Source organism: Loxodonta africana, chromosome 22 (assembly GCF_030014295.1).
Source record: "Loxodonta africana isolate mLoxAfr1 chromosome 22, mLoxAfr1.hap2, whole genome shotgun sequence".
NCBI classification, from domain to species: domain Eukaryota; kingdom Metazoa; phylum Chordata; class Mammalia; order Proboscidea; family Elephantidae; genus Loxodonta; species Loxodonta africana.
Window position 1 is genome coordinate 14,974,847 of NC_087363.1, and position 18,375 is coordinate 14,993,221.

Consider the following 18,375-nt stretch of genomic DNA (forward strand, 5'->3'; position numbering starts at 1 on the left):
GTGCATTAATGACTTTTGTGTGTGGCCTTTATGTAACTCCTACCTAGGTGATTGTGTGATAGGGTAATTGTGGCCTACCAACGGGATTGGTCAGTTTTGCCTTAAAAGAGCTAATTCCAGAGAAAAGAGAAGAGCCCACTACCACCGAAGAAGGAGAGACCTGCAGGAGATGGTGCATTGGGCTTTCTGGCCTATGGAGCGAGAAAGCTGAGTGCAGAGACCGAGGGCCAGGGAGAAGTTTACGCCTGACCCATGAATTTGGTACTCGGCAGCCTCCAAAACCTCGTGAGCCATTTCCTTAGTATGGTTTGTGAGTTCTGTGAGAGGTTGCAGGAAATGAGGGAACCCAAAGACAGAGAGTACTGAGGTGAGAGGGAGTAGTTAACGTTAGAGATGATGGAGTGGTGCAGCAGCTTGGAGAAGTTAGACATTTGGGACATCCTTAACCTCTGCTTCGCAGGAACCAGCTTTGTGCTGATCCTTACAAAAGAATTATTCGTGTAATGACTATAACTGATGTACCTGCCATTGTTTGTGAAGCCAGCTTCCAGTAAATATCCTGGGATTCTAGTGAACATGTTTCATACATCTTGAGTTTTTACTAAGTGAAATTTGAATCTAAACCCCTTAGAGGGAATGTAGGTACAATAAACTTGTCAAAACATTTTAATTTGTTTTTAAAATAAATTTGTTAGAATGAGACTTAGAAAAATTGACTTTTACCATGCTACTTGGAATAAACAGAATTAAAGTTGAATTTTAAAATCATTAGGAAGATTAAATCTTGTAAAAAGTGAGTATACTGTCAAAATCCTTTGTTGAATGTGAAAATCACCTTTGTAGATTAATCCTAGGTTTGGACTCTTGATCTCTTTTGGACGGGTGATTTTACTTACATTGGCCATTAAAGAGGTGAGAGTGGCAGGCCCTGGCTCAAGTTCTAGTCCTAATACCAATTCATGACCATGGTCTGATGCTGAAGTGGGATGATAATAGTTCCCACTTTTCAGTGTTTTTGTGAGGATTAATTTACACAGTGCAAGTGTGTCTAGCACATTGCCCTGCACACGGAAGCACTTGATAAATGTTACCTGTTAAAATTATTGAGTTTTTCTTAAATAATGAAGTCACCTTTTTGGACTAGTTCATTTGAATTCTATCAGTATTACTCATTCAGTGAATTCCTGCCTGACTGCAAGAGTTCTTCATAACTAACATAGGGTCAGTGCAGGGGAGAAGAAGGCATCAGATTTTTGTTGGTGCCTATAATGGAAGCGAGGATGGCACAGGACCAGGCAGTGTTTCGTTCTATTATACATAGAATCACTATGAGTCAGAACTGACTTGACGGCACCTAACAACATCACCATAATGGAAGGACTGAGGCTGTTTCGTAGGCCATAGTAACTTATTTATTTAGCACCTACCATGTGCAAAGGATTCTTTTAGGTACCTTAGTCAAAAGATGAAGATATAAAAATGCCTGCTTTCTAGGAATTTAAGTGAAAAGATAAATAAGAGCAGTCAGTAGATGCTGAATGCCAAATGAGACATCCAGAAACTAAGTGAGAACTTCCTGTGGAAAGTGAGAATTGAATAGAACCTTAAAGACCATACAGAGTCCTGGTGGTACAGTGGTTAAGAGCTCAGCTGCTAACCAAAAAGATCAGCAGTTTTTCAAATTGACCAGCTGCTCCTTGGAAACCCTATGGAGCAGTTGTACTCTGTCATATAGGGTTGCTATGAGTCGGAATCAACTTGACGGCAGTGGGTTTGTTTTTTTTTATTTTTTACCTATATATATTTTAATTGAGATGTAATTGACATACATAAAACTCATCCTTTTAGTATAGTCACAGTTATGCAACATCATTATGATCTAATTCCAGAATATTTTCATCACTCCAGAAGGAAGCCGTGTGCCCATTTCCCCCTCCCTCAGCCCCTGGCAATCACTAACTGGCTGTGGTGCTGTGGATGGCTTTTGTGTGGCCTTTCTTACCATGATCTTGTAACTCCCACCCAAGTGATTGGGTGGACTGTGCAAATAAGGTAGTTGTGGCCTCCCAAGGGGATTGGTCAGTTTTGCCATCCCGTGAGGTTTAAAATGAGCCATCCCAGAGGCGGGAAAGAGGATCTTCACCACCACCAAGGAAGAAGGGCCAAGAGCAGAGCACATCCTTTGGACCTGGGATTCCCTTCGCTGAGAAGCTCCTGGAACCAGGAGACCAAGAGAAAGAGAAAGCTGTAACACTGAAGATGGTGAGAACCAGGGGCAGAAAAATGGCAGTAGACACAAGAGACCAGCAGGAGATGGTGCAGTGGGCTTCCTGGCCCACGGAGTGAGAAAATTGAGTGCCTTCAGCTGAGGCTTACTGGCAGAGCAGGGTGTCTCTGGCCACTTACTGGCAGTTTTATTATAACAAAAAGGGTACAAATGAAGAGATGCACAGGGTGAGGTTTGGGAGGGCTCCAACTCAGAGCTTCCATGTCCCAAAAAGGGATGTGCTACCCTTCTGCATTCATCAGTGTCTTCCACTGACTAGGGGGTCCATGGAGCATCTGTGTCCAGAGCCTTCACTGGGGCATCGTTACGTAATCATGATTGATTGAATCAGCCCATCTCTCCCGAGGTCAGCCGGTATCATGAGGTGGTCTTTTCTGTCCTGGCCAGCCCCCACCTGAGTCACCTCATTTGCATACCTCAGGTGTGGTCTGAAGACCTCATCAAAGATACTTCAATCATTGGAGAAATTACAAGGTTTTACAGGTTATCTTTTAGGAATCAAGGACAGAGATCAGATTCTTCGGCTAAAATTAATGTAAACCCCAGAGGACTTGCATAGACATTTCTCCAAATACAATACGCGTGTGTCCAGTAAGCACACAAAAAGATGCTCCACGTCATTACCTGTTAAACTCTTTGCCGTGGAGTCCAGCTAATAGCGAACCTGCAGGACAGAGTGGAACTGCCTCTAAGGTTTCCAAAGCTGTAATCTTTACGGAAGGAGACCATCATATCGGAAGGATTTGAACCCCTGACCTTTTGGTTAGCAGCCAGGTACTTAAACACTGCGTTATTAGTTGTTAAAAAAAAAAAACCAAACCCGTTGCCATTAGGTGAATTCTGACCCATGATGACCCTGTGTGTAGTAGAACTACTCCATAGGATTTTCTTTGCTGTAATCTTTATGGAAACAGATTGCTAGGCCGGCCTTCTATAGTGCTGGGTAGGTTCAAACTGCCAACCTTTATCTTAGTAGGCAAGCACAAACCATTTGCTCCACCCAGGGACCTTCATTAATCATTAGAGCAATGCAAATCAAAACCACAATGAGGTGCCACTTCATATCCGCTAGGTTGTTTATCAGAAAAATGGAAAACAGCAAGCGTTGGCGAGGATGTGAAGAGATTGGAATCCTTATCCATTGCTGGTGGGAATGTAAAGTAGTGCAGCTGCTGTGGAAAACAGTTTGGCAGTTTGTCAAAAAGTTAAAAATACATCTACCATGTGACTCAGCAATTCCACTCCTAGGCACGTATCCAAAAGACTTGAAAGCAGGGACTTGTACACCAATAGTCTTTGAGGCACTGTTCATAACAGCCAAAGGTGGAAACAACCCAAGTGTCCATCAACAAATGAAAATGTAGTATATCCATACAACTGAATGCTATTCAGCCGTAAAGACAAATGAAGTTTTCATATATTCTGCCACATGAACGAACCTTGGGAACATGATGCTGGTTAAACTAAGAAACAAAAGGTGCAATGCTGTATGACCACACTCACATGAAACGCCTAGAATAGGCAAACGCATACAGACGACTTTATTGGGGGTTTTCAGGGACTAGGGGAGGGGAAAATGGGGAGACATTGCTTAAGGGGTGCTGACTTTCTGTTTGGGGTGATTTTGAGATGGCTAGTAGTGATGGGGAAACCTGGTGGCGTGGTGGTTAAGTGCCACGGCTGCTGACCAAAAGGTTGGCAGTTCGAATCTGCCAGGCGCTCCTTGGAAACTGTGGGGCAGTTCTACTCTGTCCTCTAGGGTCGCTACGAGTCAGAATTGACTCAAAGGCAGTGGGTTTGGTTTTGGTTAGTGGTGATGGGGAGCTCTGGTGGCACAGTGGTGAAGAGCTTAGCTGCTAACCAAAAGGTTGGCAGTTTGAATCCACCAGTTGCTCCTTGGTAACCCTATGGGGCAGTTCTACTCTGTCCTATAGGGTCACTATGAGTTGGAATTGACTCGATAACAATGGGTTTGGGTTTTTTTTCTTTTTTTTGGCTTAGTGGTGATGGTTGCACAACATGGTGAATATAATCAATGTCACTGAATTACACTTAAAAATGTTAAAAATGGCAAGCGTTTTGTTATGTATATTTTACAATAAAGGGACCAAAACAGACAAACCGACCAACCGTTGGGTAGTCCAAACAGAAACAAGGTCTATTAAAATGAAATTCTAAAATACTGTTTAGCAGTCCAGTCCAGAACTTCTAAAAGGCAGACTTGGTAAGTTATGTACTTCTTTTATCCTTTTAGCTTACTTAAATTTGTGTATGTATATGTATCTATGGAGTCATGGTGGTACAGTGGTTAAGAGCTTGGATGCTAACCAAAAGGCTGGCAGTTCGAATCCGCCACCTGCCCTGTGGGGCAGTTCTACTCTGTCCTTTGGGGTTGCTAGAAATTGGAATTGACTCAACAGCAACAGGTTATCTGTATCTATCTATATATATGTATAAAATATAAGCTCTTGAAATACAAACACATGCATATATGTAAAAATGGCGTGGCATCAGACCTAGGCTAACTTCACAAAGGGGAGGAGAGAGAATCATCATGAGCAACAGTAGCCCAAAGCTGATTCCTGTGAGGTCAGACGTGCCTCTTCTCTCCAACCTATTTACCAATTCTGACATCAACCATCCCTCCCACGACACTCTACTTCTCTGCTGGGTTCGGTAATTCGTTGCAGTGGCCACACAGAACTCACAGACATACTTATGGGGTTTATTAGGAAAGTACCAGTTTCTGTCTGGGATCAGGATCAACAGACTACAGACTACAACTGGGGATCGGGATCAGGATCAGGAAGCCTGTAGGCAAAGTCTCCCTTCTTCAGTGCAGGACAACTCTCAACTCTCTTGTCCTTGTAGGGTGCCTCTTGGGCCCCCTGAGGACAGACTCCTGTATACCCTCGGCCCTGTTTGAGCAGGTGTTACAAAGCGCTTTTAGCTCTGTTGATAAGTGCCTGGAGGCACAATACTCTGCCAGCAAGCCTCCTATCTGAAGGTGCTCAGCTCTCCTGCCCCATGGGCCAGGAAGCCCACTGCATCGTCTCCTGGCTCTGTTCCTTTCTCTGCTGCACTTGCCTCTGTTGCTTGCTGTCCCACATATTCTCTGATGTTACAGCTATCTCTGTCTCCTGGGTCTAGGAAGTTCTCAGCTCAGGGATCCTGGGTCCAAAGCATATGCTTCACTCCTGGCTCTTCTTATTGTTAGTAGTGAACTCCCCCTCTTCTTGCCTCTGGATGGCTCATGTTAAGCCTAGGGAATGGCAAAACTGACCAATCCCTCTTTAGGGTTCCATACATCTTTTACATGGTCCCACCCCTCAAGGGTTCCATGTACCTTATTTGCATTATTAACAAGCTGTCCAATCCCCTTGGTGGGCCATGAGTACCTTATTTGCATAGTCCCACCCAATCATTTTGTGGGATTCACAAGACTGTGAGTGGCAAGAAGGGCCATATTAAGTAATTCACTGTACCACAATATATATATACACCCATGTTACATGTTTTTAAGGTACTTTTTTTACTCATGTATATGGGTAAAAGATATTTTTTTTCTATGTTGTCATGCTGGTATTTTAAACCACAGGAAATAAAAGTTCAAAGGAACCACTGATCTCTTTGTGTAATGAAGGATGAAATTTTGTGTGTTTGTTTTTGAGTTGATATTTTAATTGCAGAAAGTAAAAATCTGAAGGATACTCACATAAAACCGATTTTAGAGTTTTAAGATTAAGCTGTTATAGGCCACTAAATTTGCCAGTATGAATCAGACCAGCAAAACTACATGAAATGAATTGTAATGAGATTTTCATAAAATATGGCTAAATGGGGTGGTTTTATTTTGATAACGTCAGGAGGGATGGTTATAAGCTTGCCATTTCTGTTTTAAAGATGACAAGGTAAGATAGTCTCAAGGTGAAGCAAGGGCTATCTAGGTCACATAAAAAAAGGATTACATATTATTCTGATTTGTTGAATGGAACTAATTCGAAGCTGACCGAACATTATTTATTGAGTACCTGCTATGGACCAGAGACTGTTCGAGATGTAGAGATACAGTGATGAATAAAACAGACCAGGTTCTTGCTCTCATTAGTTGTAGAGACAGAGGTTAAATAGTCAGGAATACATCTGTAGTTAAAATTTGTTCTACAAATAAAAAATAGAAGTGGTCATGAGACAAAATCACATGGCGACCCAGTTACCCAATGTAGTGGTGTGTGTGTGTGTAAAAGAGAGAGAGGCTGAGAATATATGTATCTGCTCAGACCTGAATTATCCTTTGGAATTAGCAGGGGAAGGGCTGTCCAGAGTCACTGATGGAATATCCCCCATGGTGGACAGAGCCGAAGTCCAGTGATCCGGGAAGGGAGTGGGGCAAGATGAGGCTGAAGTAGGCAGAGGCAGGATTAAGTAGGGGACTGTGAACTACATTAAGGAAGCTACTGAAGAGTTTTCAACCTTGAGCGAGTCAGAGGTACAGGCTGGGAAGGAGACAGCTCAGCCACTGCTGGTGAGGAGCTACAGGAGCTGCAGATGCAAAACAGCCCAGAAGCAGCTGGCAGGGCGAGGCGGAGGTGGAGAGATGGCACAGGGCCCTGCGCATGCTTTACAGAGAGAACTGGTGAAAGATTTATTAAAGTTGATAGTAGATTATCACATATCAACGGGAAATAGTCTTTTGTTTGGAACAAATGTTGGGAAAATTGGCAACTTGAAGAAAAAATTAATTTGATCTCTAGATCAGAATTAAATGAAGGCCCACAAAATATTAGAAGAAAATATGCAAAAATGTTACTCATTGTTAATCAGCCTATACCTCAGTTGCTGCTTACACAAAATAAGGAAGTACCTTCCAGATTAACAGCCCATTGCCGTTGCAGCTGCTGTTCTAACAGTTCTCATTTTTCACAAGGAGCAATTGAAACAGCACTAGTGAGATAGTTCCTGCTGAGACAAGGAGGTGGTGGCAACCAAAGGGTAGCTTTGTTTGGAGCTCACCTGATAGAAAAGAAATAGGAGAGAGAGAATACCAAAAACAAAACAAAACTGTAAGTGCAAAGAAAAAGTCAATAAGCCCGTTATGAATGAAATCCAGTTTCCAAAAGAAATAGAATTGGGGAAAGTAGCGTCTAAGCTGAGAGATGTGGCAAGGAAGAAATTGAGATGCAGAGGGGAAAAGGAAAAGAAATTGAGATGCAAAGGGGAGAAGGAAAAGGCATTTGGAGGAAACTTGAAGGATCATTTAAAGTCATGTGTATCTGAATGCACAAAAGTATTCATGTACCATCAAAATTCATAAAGATGGAGAACATTGGAATAATGATTAAGTAGTAGTTGCATGGATGGTAATTGTTGCATAGAATGATAGAGAATTTGAATACCCATTACCCATTGCTGTCCAGTCGATTCCGACTCGTAGTGGACCTATAGGACGGAGTACAACTGCCCCATAGGGTTTCCAAGGAGCACCTGGTGGATTCCTACTGCCGACCTTTTGGTTAGCAACCATAGCTCTTAACCACCATGCCACCAGGGTTTCCTAGAATGTGAATAGTAGGCAGAAAGATTTATTAAAGATGATAGTAGATTATCACATATCAACGGGGAATAGTCTGTTTGGAACAAATATTGGGAAAATTGGCAACTTGAAGAAAAAATCTAATTTGAGCTCTAGCTCAGAATTAAATGAAGGAAAGGCCCATAAAGAATTAGAAGAAAATATGCAAAAATGTTGATTGTTGTTGCTCAAATTTCAGAAATTACCTGTTTTATCTGTACTATTTAATTTTTATTTATTCAGTTACTTATTTAATGTTGTTGTTGTTAGGTGTTTTCGAGTCAGTTCTGACTCATAGTGACCCTGTATATCTCAGAATGAAACACTGCCTGGTCCTGCACCATCATAACTATTGTTATGCTTGAGCCTACTGTTGCAGCTACCGTGTTAATCCATCTCATTGAGGGTCTTGCTCTTTTTCACCGACTCTCTACTAGGAAACCCTGGTGGTGTAGTGCTTAAGTGCTACGGCTGCTACCCAAGAGGTCAGCAGTTCAAAATCCACCAGGCGCTCCTTGGAAACTATTGGGCAGTTCTACTCTGTTGGGCAGTTCTACTCTGTCCTATAGGGTCGCTATGAGTCGGAATTGACTCAACGGCAGTGGGTTTGGTTTTTTGATTTTCTGCTTTACCAAGCATGATGTCCTTCTCCAGGGACTGGTCCCTCCTGATTACATGTCCAGAGTTATTTAATATTTATTTAATAGCCCTCCTATTTTTTACTAAGCCATGTCTTAAGCAGTAGTATCCATGATATGTTGGTTTTGAGTGTTAGGTATTTTTTTTCCTAATATACCTTAAAATAAGTACATAAAACTAATAAAAAGTCTGTGTACCATATAATATCTCCACTGGCATGTGTGCCATGCTTTAGAAAATAAGGATTTAACTGTTAGGCGGTTGGGGGAGGCCTTTCTAAGAGTAAGAACAGAAAGAGAAATCACAAGTGAAAAGTCTATAGATTTGACTACATAAAAATGTAGAGTTTGTTTCCATCAAAAAAGAAAAAAAAAAAACTGCAAACTGTATACTGGGAATTTGCAAAGTTTACAGAATTCTGAGTCATACTGCCAGGTATGTAGGGAAGACTAAGTTGTGCGTGTATATGTGGGGAGCCTGACTCTTAGCCCCTCTTGGCCTCTTGGCACCACCACGTGACCCCTAAGGCACCTGGTGTTCTGTTTGAAAATCACTGGTCTAAATAATTGATGACATGAGGGAGAGGCATTACTGCCTATACCACAAGATGCCTGCTATACATCAGCAATGTAGCAGGCCAGTCAGTCAAAAAGTATTGAGTATCTACTTTTTGTCATTTTGATAAATTTATTGTTTACTTGCTGAGATGGTCACGTTGGTCATTACATGGGATATAAAATGGAGTAGGTAGAGAGGAGCCCCAGTGGTGCAGTGGCTAAAGCACTCAGCTGCAAACCAAAAGGTTGGCAGTTTGAACCCACTAGCTGCTTTGTGGGAGGAAGATGTGGCAGCCTGCTTCCCTAAAGATTACAGCCTTGGGAACCCTAAGGGCAGTTCTGCTGTGTGTTATAGGGTCTCTGTGAGTTGGAATCAACTTGATGGCAACAGGTTTGGTTTTTCAGTTTTTAAGTAGAGTATTGGCCTTGGTGCCCCTCTCTACTCCAGGAATGGTGGGTGGTTTTCATGTAACATACCAGCTCTATAGCCCTTCGCCATGGCCCTGAATTGAGAAAGATGTGCTGCATCTGGCTGGGGGAGCAGAGGGCTGCAATTGCTTGCTGATGATTGCTACTATGGGTGGTGCTTGTCTATCTCTCAGTGTTCTTGTGAGAACTGACTAAGATAAATTTATAAAACTACTTTAATAATGTTCATAATGTGATGTTACTATATTTTGTTTCTGGAAATGGAAGATTCTCAAGTTCTTTGGGCAGCTCTGGAGAATGGGAAAACTCATGTATCCTAGAAGTAGAAAGTCATGGATTCCCACATTAATACTCTATCATTAACAGGAGTTAGTTACTCTCTGTGTTGCTGGTTTTCCTCCCATTTGTTACCAGCCAGTAGCTAATTTGCTGCCCCTAATTGCACCTCTTTTTCACATTCCCAAGAGAATCTGTTGGTCCACTTGAGCACCAGTATTCTTTTGGGCAGAATTTTCACACCCAGCCACTTCTAGGCAGCTGGGTGGTCTGCAGGTGCCCTTGGATCTGGTATTTACTAGTTTATTGCTGCAGAGGGAGCCAGTGGCACAGTGGTTAAGAGTTCAGTTGCTAACCAAAAGGTCAGGAGTTTAAATCCCCCAGCTGCTCCTTAGAAACCCTTTGGGGCAGTTCTGCTGTTCCTGCAGAGGCTGGTTAGACCTAGTCCTGCTTACTTTGTAGGGGCTTTGGGAGTTTGCCTCAGAAGGTGGATGTGGTCACTGCAGGCACTAAACCTACTTGTCTTGGAAAGTGCTTTATGATTATGTAAAGGAATTGGAGAGAGTTAGGATAGGCTTTATAGTGGGAAATGGCCTGCAAATAATTATTTCCTTTTTATTCATTTCAACCATATCTGCCACCTGCCCCTGATACCACTAATAAACTTAGGTTTCTCTGCATTTACCTGTTCTAGAGAGTTTATATAAGTGGGATCATGCAGTATTTGTCCTTGCTGTCTGACTTACTTCACTCAGAATAATGTTTCCAAGGCTCATCCATGTGTCAGAACATCATTTCTCTTTATGGCTGAGTAATATCCCATTGTGTTTATCCTTTCATCTGTTGATGGACACTTGGGTTCTTTCCATCTTTTGGCTGTTGTGCTGCAGTGAAGATTGACGTACAAGTATCTCTTTGTGTTTCTGCTTTTGGACTTTGGGTGTATACCTAGGAGTGGAATTGCTGGGTCATGTGGTAAGTCTTTTTGAGGAACTGCCAAACTTATTTGTTACAGTGGCTGCACCATTTTACCACCAGCAGTAGATGACGGGTCTGGTTTCTCCACATCCTCACTGACAGCTGTTGTTTTCTATTTTTCTGATAATAGCCATACCCATGCACTTTCTTGGTAAAGTCCTTTGATGCGTAAGTTTTTTATTTTGATGAAGTCCAGTTTATTGATTTTACCTTTTTTTTTGCTTGTACTTCGGTGTCATATGTAAGAATCCATTGTTGAAAATTTAGGTCCTGAAACCTTACCCCTATTTTGTTCTTAGAGTTTTATGGTTTTAGTTTTTACATTTAGGTCATTGATCAATTTTGAGTTAATTTTCATATATGGTATGAGGTAGGGACCCAACTTCATTCTTTTACCTAATGTAAATTCTACTTAATTCTCCGAATTTATGCCTTGTTTACTGTTAAAGTCTGTGAACTATTCCTTAAACCTATTTGATCACAGCCAGTATATCTTATCTTAGAAGTACGTACTGGTGTTTACAGTATACACCCAATACATTTGTCTAACAAAATTTAACTCTTTTCTTTCAGGTAATTTATCCTCAGCATTCCAAGCTTACTGATAAAGAAGTAAGTACAAAATTCTGCTCTGTACAGTCTGCTCATGTATTTTTGTTTGTTTTATTGGTGTGTGTGTCTCAGCATATATAGCTTTTGTTTTCTTTTTCAGAAAACCAATATTTGCTATTTGTCTTTTCCAGATTCAAATTCAGGTAACTATTTTTCATGTGGAGTTTCTGTTGAATTTTATACTAAGAATACTGATTATACTCTTAATATGTGAAAATTAATTGAAATATACCATATTAGCACGTAAACTCAAATTTCAGCCCAACAGGTCAGTGATTTTGACGCCTAGTTTTATGATACCTGGTCGTGTCATTGTTGCTTTTGTTTAATTCAGCTTTTAAAATAACTGGTAAAACATCAGCGCACAATATTCTTTTGAAATGATGAGGAGATTGAAAATCAGTGACATACGTATGTTTGAGTGATTCGCAGTCATTTACTTTTAGTTCAGGGTTTGAGAGCTTGCCAAGAACTCTAAAAGCAGTCAGGCTAAGAAAAAAAAAAGAAAAGTAGGGTGTAAATCTGGTTATGAAGCATGACCATCAGTTATTTGCAGTAGTTTATGTGAGTTAATGTATGTAAAGCTTATACTTGGCTTTACTTGGCTCATAGAAAACACCATGTAAGTGTTTGCTATTATTTTTAAGCGTAGTTTTGCTGGTCTTTTTCAAACTCTCCATTTGTGTGGTCCTAATTGTTGAAATCTTTCAGCTTACCTCCTGTGTTCCACTTTCAAAACAGCTCTGCAGGCTTACAGTGACCAGAACATTAAACTTCTTGGACCACACACAGACACTCATTTCTCTTTTCTTTTGTGATTACTTCTAATATCCTGTTGATGTAGTTCAGTTAATTTGATTTGGGAAATATGACGTTTTAATTTTTTTTTTTTTATAATTTTCTCCTTATAAATGCTTCTGGTTTTTTTTTCCTATATATTTGAAGCTCACCTTTTGTGAAATATGTAAAAGAAAAGTAATGCCTTGGTGTATCAGCTATTGCCTTTGAGAGATTCCAGTAGGACTCCAGTTCTGACTTGGAATTACTAGACTCTTCCAGTATGTTCTGCCTGTTAATGAAAATGATGATAGGGAGGTCTTGTACGGTCTACCCTTGCTTCAGTTAGCATTTTCTTTAAATATCCCCACGTGTAATTCTGAATGTAGTGAGTATTGGATTGGGTTTCTTGGACTCAGGGTAGGCTGGGTTGTATGGATTGCAGGATGAACTGACTTTGTATGATTTCCAGTGGATTATACTGCACACTCTTCTCTTTATGATCATAGCTGATTATCGTGGCTTCTTCTCTTTTTGCCTCTTCACCTGGGCATCAAGGCTGAGAAGTTAATTGTATGGTGTTTGGATAGGCTTTTTTATTTCTAATTTTATAGTCAGTCTCTCCATAAGCTGTTTTCTTGTCGGAAGTTAAACTCAAGCATAAACCTGTGTAAATCAGAGCTTATATAGGAGGAGTTTAGGCATATGAATGACCCACGGATGTTTTGTAATACCTTTTTATAAGCTGCACATCAAATGAAGTGTGATTCATTTCACCTAAGTACGGTTGGTACTTACAAGTAAAGTCGACACACTGTCTTGAAAGCAGGCATCTTGCCATTTTAACAGATGAACATGAATCTAGACAGTCAAGAGACTGTGTGTTTTGTATGTGTTTGAGATCAGTGTTCCCAGTTGTGATTATTCAGTTTGTTTCTCTTATGTATATATTAACTGAAAGTTAGGATTATTGTGCCAGCCTTGTAATGAATTTAATTTTTCCCAAAATGGCCCTTACTGCTATGGAAGGAAGTGTGGGCACAGCAAAGCAGTCTTCAGAAGAGAGTCATAAACAAGATTTCGTTTCCATGGTGTACACTTAAAAAAGGAAAGCAACATTTTAGACCGCGTGGTTGGCTGTCAAGGTAAAGAAAACTGCTCTTGAGATTTCCAGTGACATGGCTTGCCAGCCTCTTCCCTCGTCCTCCACCCACCCCAGTACACCTTAGGATTCTTGTGACTTTAGAAAAACATTTTGTTTAGTTCGGTGTTAGGTTTCAGTTTCTTCTTGAATGATGGCTATTATCTTTAGGAACCTTAGTTTAGTGTGCCTTTCTTCTGATAAGTATTTGTCAGATTTTTTTCTTCTTTCTTTTTTACCGTTAGCATCATCTAGATGTGGTATTCTCGAGGCTTACCTGCAGTGGGTCCTCAAGGACATTTAAGCATGTTTAGAGAGAAAACAACATTAACAGAGAGTTTGAAGCAATGATGAATCTGAGGAAAAGATTACCCTTGTTCTGAATGGACTTCGTGCATAGGCAGTATTAGTCTCAGCATAATTTCTCCTCTGTAAACAGCAGGGGTGTCATCAAATACTTTACGCTTCCCAGGGGCTGAAGCATTGCCTCTCATGCTATGTGTGTTAAAGGGCCAGTTTGGGTTTTTTAATTTCCAGTACGTTGTGGAGCAATACTCTGATAAAATGCAATTTGAATGAATTATTAAAAAATGAAATAAGAAAAAAACAAGTACAAAATAGAAATCCACATTTGTCACGGCAATATCAAATGCTATAACGGTTTCTAAATGTTTACTCTGAGTTTGTGTGTTTGCAGTAACAAGAGTTTGTGGACTAGCATCAGTCCGTGGACTACACTTTGAGTAGCTCTGGTCTAAGAGCACTGGTTTTGGTTCTTCCAGCCCAACCACCCTAACCTCAGCGGGAGTGATTACATAGAGCTGAGGGCCAAGAGATGGAGCTAGCTTATTTTTTCTTGGTCTTATGCATTCTTATCCACTCTATAGCTGTGTTTGTGCTAATGTAGAAATAATCTTTTAAAGTTTGTCTGTTACCTTCAGAGGAGCCGTCATGGTGAGTAGCTAAAGCGCTCGGCTGCTAATTAAAAGGTTGGTAGTTCAAACCCACCAGCTGCTTCTTGGAAACTCTATGGAATAGTTTTACTCTGTCCTGAAGAGTTGCTGTAAGTTGGAGTTGACTTGACGGCAGTGGGTTTTTCAGTGGGTTACCTTCAGAGAAAAAAATTGAAGTTTTTTCCTTAAGTCTTTGAATGATATCGTTGGTACAAGTTTACCTGTAGCTTTGCAGTCTCAGCTTGAGCTGTAGAGGTAAAGGAAGCTTGCAAAGTACTCTCTTGTCCTTGACAGTTTTAAAACGGGAGGAGATTGCTTCCTGGCTTACCACATGGTATTCATATAGGAGGAGCTGTGGTTGAAAGGATGTGCTCCTTACTTGAATGAGCTGTTGGTACAGAGACCAGTGAGTTAAGAACCCTGTGATCTGAGGGGCATTTTTCAGACAGCCTTTTTTTTTAAAAAAAAAAAAAGGTGTTTGATTTTTGATTGAGGTAAAGAAGATTTATTGAGATATAATTGACATACTGAACAATTCACCCATATAAAATGTACAGTTTAATGGGTTTTACTGTATTCACAGAGTTGTGCAGCCATCACCACAATCACCAAAAAGTACCCTGTATCCTGTTTCCTCCTACTCTCCCAGCCCGAGGCAGCCACCAATCTACTTTCTGTCTCTGGATTTACCTTCTTTCCATCAGTGGTGAGGTCAAGACGGAGAACGAAGGACTAACCAAATAGGGGTTGATATTTTTTCAGTTACTTTTCGTGTAACTGAACTCGGGGGGACAGAACCCTGAGGTATAAAATGAGGACGACTTATCTTGCGGTTCACAAAGACACTATGCCAGAAGCCTTTTTGACCAAGTGAACTAGCTTCCTGATCAACTCTTTACAGTTTGAGGTGTGCAGCAGGTCATTGGAAGGTTCTCACATCATGCCCTTGATTTGGGTATGGAGCCAAGTGGGTAGAGATTTGAGGCTGCGGGAGCTTCATTACCTCCCTTCCACAAAGCTCAGCAGTCCTTACACTTTGTAGATGCTGTATCCTTTTCTTAAGATACATGGGTGCTCTGGTGCACATTTCCTGCTCTAGTGTGTCCTTCTCTGTGGGCTTCCTTCCTTCCTTTCTCTTTTTCTCTCTCTTCCTTTCTTTTTCTTTCAGATTTAAATGTCTTTTAAAGAGAAAAAATGAATCATCAGGATATACATTCATTGAATAAAATAATACTATACCTGTATCACAGAATATTTCCCATTATCTCAGGTTTCATTTGTTTGCCTTGTTAATTTTAAGCTCTCTGCTCTAACAAGTAAAAGAACTGAATTGTCCCACCCTCCACTTTGCTTTGCTCACTCATCCCCTCCGCCACCAAAGAAATCCCGGTTTCTGTAATTGCATCTGGTTGTGCATTCTGGAGGATCCCTAGTACATACTCAGTTGCTTTTTTTAAAATTTAAACATATTGTTGGGTTTCTGTTTTCTTTCTTGAGAACTTCTTATGCTAAAGAAATGGAAGTACTTCTGAATGTAATAATAAGTAATAATAAAAGGCTTGAGCTCATTGCATGTTTAATATAACCTTGTCGTTGTTGTTAGGTGCCATTGAGTCAGTTCCGACTCATAGCGACCCTATGTACAACAGAACGAAATGCTACCCGGTCCTGTGCCATCCTCACAATCGTTGCTGTATTTGAGCTCATTGTTGCAGCCACTGTGTCTATCTCCTTGAGGGCCTTCTTTTTTGCTGACTCCCTACTTTCCCGAGTATGATGTCCTCCTCCAGGGACTGGTTCCTCCTGATAACATGTCTAGAGTATGTAAGATGAAGTCTGGCCATCCTCGCATCTAAGGAGCATTCTGGCTGTACTTCTTCCGAGGCAGATATATGTGTTCTTCTGGCAGTCCGTGATATTTTTAATATTCTTCACCAGCACTGTAATTCAAATGCATCAGTTCTTCTTCGGTCTTCCTTATTCATTGTCCAGCTTTTGCTGCATATGAGGCGGTTGAAAATACCTTGACTTGGGTATAGTGAACCCTTAGTCTTCAGAGTAACATATTTGCTTTTAACACTTTAAAGAGATCTTTTGCAACAAATATGCCCAGTCAATACGTCATTTGATTTCTAGACTGCTGCTTCTATGGGCATCGATTGTGAATCCGAGTAAAATGAAATCCTTGACAACGTCAATATTTTCTCTGTTATTCTAAATATAGTAACCAAGAAGAATTTGAATAACAAGCTACTTCATGTATTTTTAATAGGCTACTTTTTAGAGTATTTATGGTTTTGTGTAATTAGTACCTGACATTTAGTTTAGGTGAGGTTTACATGTTTTAAGAGATTTGCTAAAATGATTAAAGTAAAACAAATGATTTTTTAAAAAATGATTAAAGTAGTAAATCTATTACTTAGGCTTTTTCTTTCTTTTTTTTATTATGATGTAGGTAAAAGTTTACAGAGCAAATTAGTTTCTCATTAAACAGTACATCTTGTATGACTTTGCCCTGGTCAAGTTGTGCTAACTTCCCCGGTATTGTGTACTGTCTTACTCTTTACCAAAGTTACCACTTCACTGTTTCGTTAATGTTTTTCCCTTCTCACCCTCATAATCATCACTTAGGCTTTTTCCGAGTCTTCTATTTTATGTCTTTTTTTTTTTATTCAAAATTCAGTAGAAATTAAAACACACACACACACAGAAGGTCAAGAAATAGAACTTTGCCAGCACCTCACGTACTTCCTCAAGCCCCCTCCCAACCACTATTCCCATCCTCCTCCAAACGTTACCACGATCCTGACTCTTATAGTCATAAGTTTCTTGCTTTTCTTTACAGTTTTATCACCCGACCATGAATCCCTAAACACTGTAGTTTTGTCTGCTTTTTTTTAAAACTTTATATAAATAGAGTCAAACAGTATTTGATCTTTTTGTTTGACATCTTTTGCTCATTATTCTGTTTGAGTCAACTTTTGTGAAAACAGTTTGCAAAAAAAATTACATGGGCAAAATGGAATAGAAAAGAGAGTAAAGGGACTTAGGAATTAAGATACATGTTTTACTTCTGGCTTTGCCTCTAACAGGCAAAGATGATTTTGAGCAAGATGCATGAATTCTCAGGATTTCCTTTTTCTTCTCTAAAACATGACAGAATGGGTTTAAATCATTGCTGGGATCCCTTTCAGCTCTAAAATTTGATGAAGCTGCATAAATAATTGTTAAACTAAACTATCCTTAATTTCTTTCATTTTTGTTTTCATTAGGTTGTCTTGGAGATACCCAGTTTTGTTTTAGATTTCGACAGTCTTCTGGGCGGAGGATGTCACTGCATTGTCTCCTGGATCAATTTGACAAAGATTTACCAGTTTACTTAAAGGTTGGAAAGTAGTAATAGAAAAATGTCCATGTGCAAGGAAACTTTAGAACTCAGTTATTCAGTTACCTCAAATAGCATTCAGAAATATTTGCTTTTGTTTTGTTACTGTAGTATACAGCTGGATTTCCTAAATGAGTCTAATTCATAAAGATTCAGCATATGAACAAAAGACTACAGAATTACTGAATACATATTATGAAACATAATCCCATTGAGAGTTATAGAAGTGGGTTAGAATGTTGAGGTAATTTCATTTGTTAATAACTATTTTAGATGTGGGCATGGGGTGGTGCTATACCAGTAAATATCACCTAGAATGGAAGTAGCTCCCGCCTGTGGTAATCTCTACGAACTTTATGATAGCATTGCAGTTGTCCCTTTTTTATTTTTTTAAAACAAACTTTTACAGTTATTGTTTATTAAGACAGTTTTAATAATTATATGATTCCAGAATCTTTGTTTTTCTCTCTGAAATTCTATGTTTTCATCTCTGATTACACAGGGAACATTTCCATCTGGGTGTCCTATCAGCAGATCCAATATGAACTTGACACCATTTGCCTGAAATCACCTTTTACAGTTTACCTCCTTGTTTCCACTAATGGTGGGAATCCTCTCCTAGTTTGCCGCAGAGTGGATTCTGATACATGGTGACCCTGTAGGACAGAGTAGAACTGCCCCATAGGGTTTCCCAGGCTGTGAATCTTTATGGAAGCTGACTGCCACATCTTTCTCCCAAAGACCTGTTGGTGGGTTCCAACTGCTGACC

General features: G+C 40.1%; 1 protein-coding gene across 2 annotated transcripts in view; it reads left to right on the plus strand.

Moving 5' to 3' along the window:
- Positions 1–18,375, plus strand: part of DENND6A (DENN domain containing 6A) — a 73,016-nt gene that overhangs the window by 16,631 nt on the left and 38,010 nt on the right. For both annotated transcript variants that reach the window (XM_003410046.4, XM_023547595.2), the window contains 3 exons: positions 11,312–11,350; positions 11,451–11,493; positions 17,494–17,606. In XM_003410046.4, the coding sequence (XP_003410094.1) occupies positions 11,312–11,350; positions 11,451–11,493; positions 17,494–17,606 (195 nt within the window). The remainder of the gene's footprint in view (positions 1–11,311; positions 11,351–11,450; positions 11,494–17,493; positions 17,607–18,375) is intronic.